Source organism: Ciconia boyciana, chromosome 2 (assembly GCF_034638445.1).
Source record: "Ciconia boyciana chromosome 2, ASM3463844v1, whole genome shotgun sequence".
Lineage (NCBI taxonomy): Eukaryota > Metazoa > Chordata > Aves > Ciconiiformes > Ciconiidae > Ciconia > Ciconia boyciana.
Genome location: NC_132935.1, coordinates 114,193,877 through 114,202,131, shown reverse-complemented (window position 1 = coordinate 114,202,131; position 8,255 = coordinate 114,193,877). Strand labels below are relative to the sequence as shown.

At 43.8% G+C, this 8,255-nt stretch overlaps 1 protein-coding gene across 2 annotated transcripts; it reads left to right on the top strand.

Annotated features, from left to right (window-relative positions):
* The first annotated feature begins 2,043 nt into the window (after nucleotides 1-2,043).
* On the top strand, nucleotides 2,044-6,421 carry LSM5 (LSM5 homolog, U6 small nuclear RNA and mRNA degradation associated). 2 transcript variants are annotated; one of them, XM_072853614.1, is made up of 5 exons: nucleotides 2,044-2,157; nucleotides 3,226-3,321; nucleotides 3,551-3,578; nucleotides 4,217-4,289; nucleotides 6,112-6,421. In XM_072853614.1, the coding sequence occupies exons 1-5, from the start codon at nucleotides 2,112-2,114 to the stop codon at nucleotides 6,142-6,144; spliced, it is 276 nt and encodes a 91-aa protein (XP_072709715.1). In that variant the 5' UTR covers nucleotides 2,044-2,111; the 3' UTR covers nucleotides 6,145-6,421. The 2 variants fall into 2 exon arrangements, with proteins under 2 accessions (XP_072709715.1, XP_072709716.1); XM_072853615.1 differs by lacking the exon at nucleotides 2,044-2,157 and adding an exon at nucleotides 2,329-2,446.
* Nucleotides 6,422-8,255: the final 1,834 nt, after the last annotated feature.

Sequence of the window (8,255 nt, the reverse complement as noted above, 5' to 3'; positions counted from 1 at the left end):
CCTCCCTTATCGCAGGTTGGCTCGTTGTGCATTGTAGTCTTGTACTACAAGCACATGCCCTAGATATGTTTTAATGAGATCAACTTGTAAATACTTGGATTTGGTTGGCCTCTATGGTAACTAACTCATCTGCCTTTTGTATTGAGGAAGGATTAACAGCTGCAGATCTTTTGACAACATGTTTTACTGGTGTGCCAACTCCAGTAGCTGTATTACAGAATTATACTATGCTAAGTGCTTTTGATATTCATGTTCCTCACTGTTATTGTTTCCAAGTACGTAACGGCTGTATGCCAAGGAACATTACAAAATCCATTGGTGGTGGACTACCTTCTTCAACACCATAAAGACTGCTCTGATTTTGTAGGCATGTGTTGCTTCAACATAACTGATGAATCAGCCAGCATAGAGGACAACATTCAACATCTCTAGGATTTAATGCATCAAATGAAACAATCTACTGGTGGTGCCTGGCTGGATGAGTGGTTTAATTCCCTGACAGGATGGGCGAGACATCTGATTCAAAGCATCATTGTAGAGATATGTTTATTCCTTTTTCTTGCATACCTCTAAGTTACCCTGCCGTACACCCTGCAAGCCCAAATAAATGCCTCCAGCTTTGCCAGCCCCAGGGGAAGTGGTCCCTTGCACGAGGGGGTGGAATGTGGGAAAATAACAGAAGATTAGCAAGGAGGATTATAAACATGCTCAAGTGACTTGCAGCTGGGGTGTAGAAAAATACATATATCATACTAATTGTTGTTTAGCCTTGTGTGCTTGACAAGTAGAACATCTGTGTTTAGATAACATAGGCCTCTGATAGACTTAGAGGCACCCTATCGGACACGCTTGAAATTCTGGTCCTGCTATGGAGAAGATCAAAGCACAGTTGTAAACTACACCTGCGCGAATCCCTGATAAACGGGCAAAACCAGCAGGTTTGCTGATCCTCCTGCATGGACTGAGCTCCACAGTGCCTGTGCCCCTGCTGGTGTGCCTCTGCTCGAGTACTGCTTCGGGGATCCCTTGGTTGGCGAGGTAACGAAAATAAATTTCCTCTTTGCATTTCATCTGTGGTTTTGTGGTTGTTCCTGCGTCCTGCCTGTGCCGACCCACACTGTCATTATAACTATCCCAACTGGCACTTCATACACCCTCTGCTCAAGGGAGACACACCAGCCCTGCAGCAAGTCAAGTCCAGCATTACATCTCTCTGCTGTGGTTGCAGCAAAGCACTCGTGCATGGAGCCCAGCGGGGCAACGGCATCTGCTGATTTCAAAGGTTGTATCTCACTTCAAGAACAGAAAGTCCAGGTGTTCAGAGCTACCTGGCAACTAACCACATTTAAGAACCAAGCTAGCAGCCCCGTGATGCCAGCAGCTGTCCATCCTTTGAAAGGTACATGCATTTCTGGAGGCAGCACTGCCCTCCTAGGCAGAGGAGAGAGTTTATTCAGGCTTGATTCTTCTAGAGTCTTGAAGTCTGTCCGTCACAAAACATGCAATGACTGTGCCATCATGACAATAACTTGAAATTCCAGTTTTATTTAATGCTGTAGCATTAAGCAAGCAAAGCATGGTTGAACAGCCGGTGGTTTTTTGGCTCCAAGCCAATTGTGTATATGCAAAAGGGCTTCTAAAAAATCCTTCTTGCAACAGCCCTCTTGTGAATGAATGAGCAAATCCGGGGAAAAAAAAAAAATCAGGTCATACAATAGCTATGACATACATCACATAAAATCCTTCCTCCTCACACTCTACACGAAGAGGAGACTTATTTGAAGAGTGGATTGGCACCCTGGGGCCGCCGGGCTGTCGGTACCGGTTGTACTGGTGACAGCCCCAGGCAGCACCGCCCGGCGGGGCCGGCAGGAGGGGAAAAAGGGGTTTTACTTTAAATCTCTACCTCGGCGCATCCAACAGAAGCAGCTCACGGGAGACACGAGTGTCCTGGTTCCAGCTCGTCCCCATTTATAGCCCAACGGGGGGCGGGGGTGGAGGTGGGGGCCCGGGGCGGGGCCGGAGGAGCGACGGCTCTGCCATCCGCTCGTCGGGGCTGCCGGGCCGGCGTCTGTGGGCGGTAGCAGCGATTGGTCAGGTCTGGATCCAACATGGCGGCTAACGCGACCACCAACCCGTCTCAGCTCCTGCCGCTCGGTAACCGGCGCCGCCGCGACGCTTCCGCGATGTCCCGGTGTCCGGGAGGGTAGGGGGGAAGTCCCGTCTTGTGATCCGTGGGCGGGCGGACGAGCGAGCGAGCGAGCGAATCCCCGTCTTGTGACCGACCGGCGGGCGGGCGGGGAGGGAGAGGCCGCTTGCGGGCATCTCTGGGTGGCGCGAGCGCCGCCGCCGCTTGGCGGGAAGCTTGAACGGGGTCGGCGAGGTCGGAAGGCGCGCGGCGGGCGGGCGCCTCACGTCAGGCGAGGGTTTCCTCGCCCACCGCGAGGTGTGCGTGTGTGTGGAGGCGGCGTGAGGCGAGGGAGGGCGGTGGCGGCTGGATGGCGCGGAGGGGCCGGCGTGGAGGGGCCTGGCCGCGCCGCGGCTTCTGCTCGGCCGGCGGGGGGGGAGCGGGAGGCGACGCGCCTCGGCTTGGCAGCCGGGGGAAAGTGCGCGGGTCTGGCCGCAGCGTCCGGCGTTAGTGGCCGACGAGGGAAAAATCCTCAAGTGCCGGGGCTGAGGGGCTGGGGCTGCGGGCGGGGCGGGGCGGCGCGGCCTTCCCGGCTCGTCAGTCACGCGTCTGCCTGAGGCCGCGGGGCCTCCTGCTGCCCGGGCTGGTGACCGGCGCGGTCCGTGCCCGCGGCAGCGGAGAGGCGCTAGGGCGTCGCGGCCTCCGGCGCGGGCAGCGAGCGGGGAGGTGGCTGTGGGCCGCAGTTTGGGTGCGGAGCAAAGGCCAGCTGGGGACGAGTGTCGGTGCTCGGCCATCATGCGGTGATGACCTGCACACCGGTGACGCTAAGGTGTTCTGACTGGAGGGGACGTGTTCCTGCAGCGTGTCAGCCTATTGCCTCAGAAACTTGTTTATGTACTAGCAGCAGTAAAGTGCGCAAATAAAGTTTTTTTAAATACATTTTTTGTGTCTTTTTTTTTTTGTTATGTTTGTGGTATTTACCAGTGCCCGTGGCAATTATTTTTTTGCCATCACAATGTCAGGGTTTTTGTTCTAAGAAATGTATGTTCTATAAAAATAATCTCATGTACCTTTCAATTTTTTGTTTTTATTTACAGAACTCGTGGACAAATGCATAGGTTCACGCATTCATATTGTGATGAAGAGTGATAAAGAAATTGTTGGAACACTTCTAGGATTTGATGACTTTGTCAGTATCCTTTGATGGAAACGTTTAAAGCCACTTTATGCTTTGGCTCAATTCATTTATTTCTCTTGAGAGGTTTGAGTTCACTGGGTAGAATCTTTTTGTATGGATTAATTGTATTATTCTGATATTTGTATTTTACAGATAAAATAACAGTTCAGTATAAAATGAAAATACCTTTAAATATTTTGATTTTAAAATTCTGGGCCTTATTTTCCTTGAAACTGCATTTTCAGATATGGTGTTAGAAGATGTTACAGAATTGTAAGTATTATTTCTGCCTCTTGTTGCTATTTAATTTTTGGTTTCCTGAGGGAAGACATTGTGTAAGATCTGTAAGCAAAGTGTTTTTATATTTTTTTGAATACTTGCCAGCTGAATAGTTTATAGCTTGGACTTAAACTATAGAGGGTGATCTATTCAGGACAGCCATGTCATAGAGTAGCAGCTGCATGATTTATGCTCGTAATCAGATTCCTAATTTGTAGCCTTAATTTTCCGTGGGTTGTGTGTTGAACTTTCCAGTGGTTTGTTTGCTTAAGGTCTAGGCAAAGATTTAAAAAGTTAGCAGACTTAAGGATAAGTATTTATTAATTTGTTATGCCATGTTACTATTTGAAACCTGTTTTGAGTATTGGTGGTATTCAAGCAATTGCCAAGATTTAGAAGGTAAATCTGTATCTTTATGTACTGAGCAGAAAAGTACAATGGATCTTTTTAGTTGCCAGGTAGCTTTCTTTACCCAGGTGGTCAGTTTGTCAAGATTGCACTGCAGTGTGGCTAATTTATTTGTTAATTCCAACAAATGTCATCTTAATACAGAGATTTATGTCAGTTCTGTAATCAAAACTGTAATCATTGTCCCTGATTATATGTTCTTACTTTTTCTAATGCTACTTCAGTGAGATTACACCTGAGGGCAGAAGAATCACAAAGCTAGACCAGATTTTGCTAAACGGAAATAACATAACCATGGTAAGTCATCGTTGTTAAAAGGCTGCATACATATATTTTCTGTACCTGTAAATCATTCGGTAATTGAGTTCAGCTACGTCAAGCTGAGCTTTCCAGACAGTTCCATTACATAAGCTACTTTCAAGTAGCTTCTGGGGCATGTGTGTGTATGAAAAATGCTGGAAAAGTGATCTTATTGCCTTACTTGGTACATGTTACAGTTTAAAAAAAAAACAAAAACAAAAACACCAAACCCCATGAAAAGAGCATGGCCCTAATTTTATTTTGGTGAATGCTTTTCTGGTCCTAAGGTGCGCAAGGGAATCATGGGCTTTGTTGCCCACTCTGTAGGCTGGTTCATACAGTGGCTTTTAACTCATAAGTGTTTTCCTGCATAAGTATGTAGGATGGCATACATCGACATTTCATCCGTTATCACATGTATAGTTGTGTTTGCAGCAGTTTGGATGCTTACAAGCTCGTCAAGTCATTTGGCGATTATGATACCATGTGATGCCCCGAGAGCTGTACGTTTATGTGCTCTGAAAAAAAAATCTGGAGGTGTGTTGGATTATACCAAATCAGAAGCACTATGATTTTTAGTTTATCGTGTGCTGATGTATGTAGATCAGTACTGAAACAGTAATTAAATATTGTGATTATGCATCCCTAAGCTGAATTCTGCAACTTCCTAAATACCACAGAAGCAGACCCACAGTAGTTTTTTGCTTGTCTGCATAGATGGCTACAAAATCTGGAATTCCTACATAAGGGCATTCCTAATTTTGTGGAAAGAGAAGAGGAAGACTGACTTGAGTCTAACTCGGCTCTGTGTGAATGGGGAATGATCTCCGTTTTGCTGTTTTACCTACCTTGCACCTCCTCACTGTGTGTCTGAGCAAGTGCCATCTTGACTTAATTTCGAAGCTTTTTTCTGCTTTGGTTATTGTTCTGTATCCTTAAAGGACAGTGCGTGTTGTGACTTCTTGTATGGGGTAAAATTACTACCATGCACTTAAGCTGGTGGTATACTGCTCTTGAAGCAGAAGCTGGTGATTCTTAGAGTGCAAATTTTCAGCAAGACGTAGATATGTTTCTGTATTAGATCTTGTGTGTTTTGGGGACACATCTTCCCATGTCAGGAAGACTATGCTTTAGATTTTTTTATTACTTCAGTCCCAAAAGCAGCAAAGCTCTTTGTCTTTAGAAGTGGTCAGCTAATTATTAAGAATATATCAGTAAAAGGAATGGTTATCCTCACTTTTTTTTCCCTTATTCATGTTTTTCCTTTTGCATTTCTTTTTCTATTGTTCATTTCTTTACTTTCTTCACAGGAAAATGCTATGCTGACTTACTCCTTGCTGCTTGTACAGGGGTTCAGGCTCTTTATTAGTTTTTGGGCTCTCTTAGCAATAGAAGTTGGAAAGGGGAGACCAACTTCCCAGTATAGTGACAGTCTGAGGAAGAATCGGCAATTGGAAAAATGCTTCATGAAGGGAAGCATGTTCTTTGTCCTTTTAAAAATGAGCTGTAGCATTTCTAGAGAGAATCATCTCCTTGAAGTGAATTACAAAGATAAAAAAACAAAATATGTGTTACCTAGGAACTCCTTTGTGTTTTGTTAAACATTCTTCATATTTTGGAGATTCTTTTTGGCAGGTGCTTCTCTGGCAGTAACTGACTTTCTCAGTTGGGAGAGGAAGATAATGAATCTAAAAATCATTTTTGTGGTCTGCCATGAAGTCTCCATCTGCTAAAATGTTGTAAAGTAAGAACTGTCATGTATGGGTTTGTAGAACTCAAATCTATGCCACTAACACAAAATTGTCTTACTCTTTTATAGCTGGTTCCTGGAGGAGAAGGACCGGAAGTATAAATTGATACAGTTGTCATCTATGAAGACATGTTATATGTATATAAAATCTAAATAGAGCCTTTGGGCTATGGGTGTGGGTGGGTTTTGGTGTGAGTTGTTTGTTTGGTTTGGTTTTTTTTGTTTACACACTCTTGCAGTTGACATTTGATAAAAGACAAGAATTTCCTCTTCAGGAAAGGTGCGTTGCTAATGGTAATGCTGACTTTGTAAGTTGAAATCATTACTTTCTTGTAAAGATGCACTAATCTGTTCTGAATAAAAGGCTTTCTTTTTGTTAGTTATTGTGTTCTGTTCTGTAAGTGCACAAATTATAGTTTTATAACCAGTTGATGGAATGGAAAAATAATAGTTATGTTTCAGTTGCTGTCAGTCTTCAGTTTTTCTACATCTGTTGCATTTGTCTATGGCCCAAGTCTATATAAAACACAAGTCGTGAGCTGATGTTGCTGCTATTCTTTGGAGTACAGGCAGATGCTAAGCTGAATCATTTGTTTAAACATGCCTTCAGGCTGTATCACCAGAAACCATGTGTTAGTGCTATAGAATTAGAAAGCTCTTCAAAGTGGATGCACCTGTTAGATGTTCAGTAGCCTTTGGTTGTGCTGGCCTTGAGGTTCAGCTCTCTTGGACTTCTTTTGCTTGGTAGATATACTTTCTTACAGTAAAGGCACTGTAATGGTATTTGGCAAGGGAGGACAGACAGACCAGACCTAGTTCATGTTTAGAGGGGGGGAAAAAAAAAAAAGGCTGGTGTTAAAACTTCTCATTCACATCAGTGGTGACTCCTCCACTTTCACCACTGAGTGGTGCTGTGTATACTTAATTAAAGTGAGAGCTGCCCATGCCTGTGTGCGTAGTGTGGAGTAGTCATTTTAGAGTAAACGTTCTTTTGGCTGCATCTGTTCTCCTGTGATATAAAAACTTGACAGATATTGGGGGCAACTACTACTTTAGGAGAATTTCTATAAAGTAAGGAATTGCTGTTTTTATTTTTTCATGATGGACAAAAGAAAATAACTGATTCTAAATCATGTCCACTGCAGCTTTTGCCTCTATAATACACTACTCAACTGATTTCTGTGTGTAAATGTCTTTGGAGAAGAATCACAGATGCCTGCTGTTATTATAGACAAGCAGGGTAGAGTATGGGCTCACAGGGACAGGACATGCTTTGCCTTCCCATCGTCAGAAGAAGAAAGAAGAATTGAAGAAGGGGCTCAGGAGCAAGAGACTGCAAAAAAGTTGCTGTACTAGATCCTTTTGCCTTGTTTTATCTGACAGAAAAGCTGCCTTCTGCTAGCTGCGTCTTAGCTCGAAATACAGTGAGAACTTCTTGCTTTAGCCTATTAAAAGGGAAAGAGGCTCCCTCCCCCCTCCCAGGGAGCGTGCTGCTTTTGACTCGCTTGTTCTGAATCTGTGATCTGCAACTATAATGTTTAGATTGCATGGTGACAATCTATACCATTGACTCCCTGAATGGTTTTTAATTTCTGTCCCCATTTCCTTCTCCAGCTTTTTTCAATACATCAATTAAAAAAAACCCACCTTTTTTTTTAACTTACATTTGATTGGAACATCATGTCGGTTTTGGCCTTGAACACTTTATTTCCTAGAAATAAGTTGAGTCTTTTAATCAACCCTTCAAAGATTTTGAGCCAGTGTAGTATTATTGTGTTGGGGTTATTTTGAATAAGATTCTATACATATTCCAGTGTGTGCACTTAATTTCCACTTCACTCAGTATTTTGAAAACAGTCTTAAAATGAAGAGAGGTTTCATGATTGGGAGAGGAAAAGAGCAGATCTTGACTCAAAAGCAAGTTTTCAAAGGGAAAGGTAAGCTTTTGTTTCTTTTTGGATTTTTATTCCGACAGCACAAACATCTTGTTCTCTCAGGATTTTGTTCTCTCTGGAAAAAAACCTTGGTATTGCCTCACTTCCTCCTTCTCTGGTTGTGGTTTTTTTCACTCCCTCAGAGGAAGTGCTAAGACTGTTACCTTTTAGGAAGACATTTTAATTCATGACTCAGAGGTCTGCAGACATCACTCTAAAGACAGTTTCTGTGCATCCAAGTGCTGTTAATCCTTTTTAATATGAAAGGAAAGATTTTTA

Coding starts and splice junctions, on each gene's coding strand:
- LSM5 (XM_072853614.1), top strand. CDS start 2,112: ATGGCGGCTAACGCGACCACCAACCCGTCTCAGCTCCTGCCGCTCG. Junction 2,158..3,225: donor GTCTCAGCTCCTGCCGCTCG/GTAACCGGCGCC, acceptor TTTTATTTACAG/AACTCGTGGACAAATGCATA. Junction 3,579..4,216: donor TTAGAAGATGTTACAGAATT/GTAAGTATTATT, acceptor ATGCTACTTCAG/TGAGATTACACCTGAGGGCA.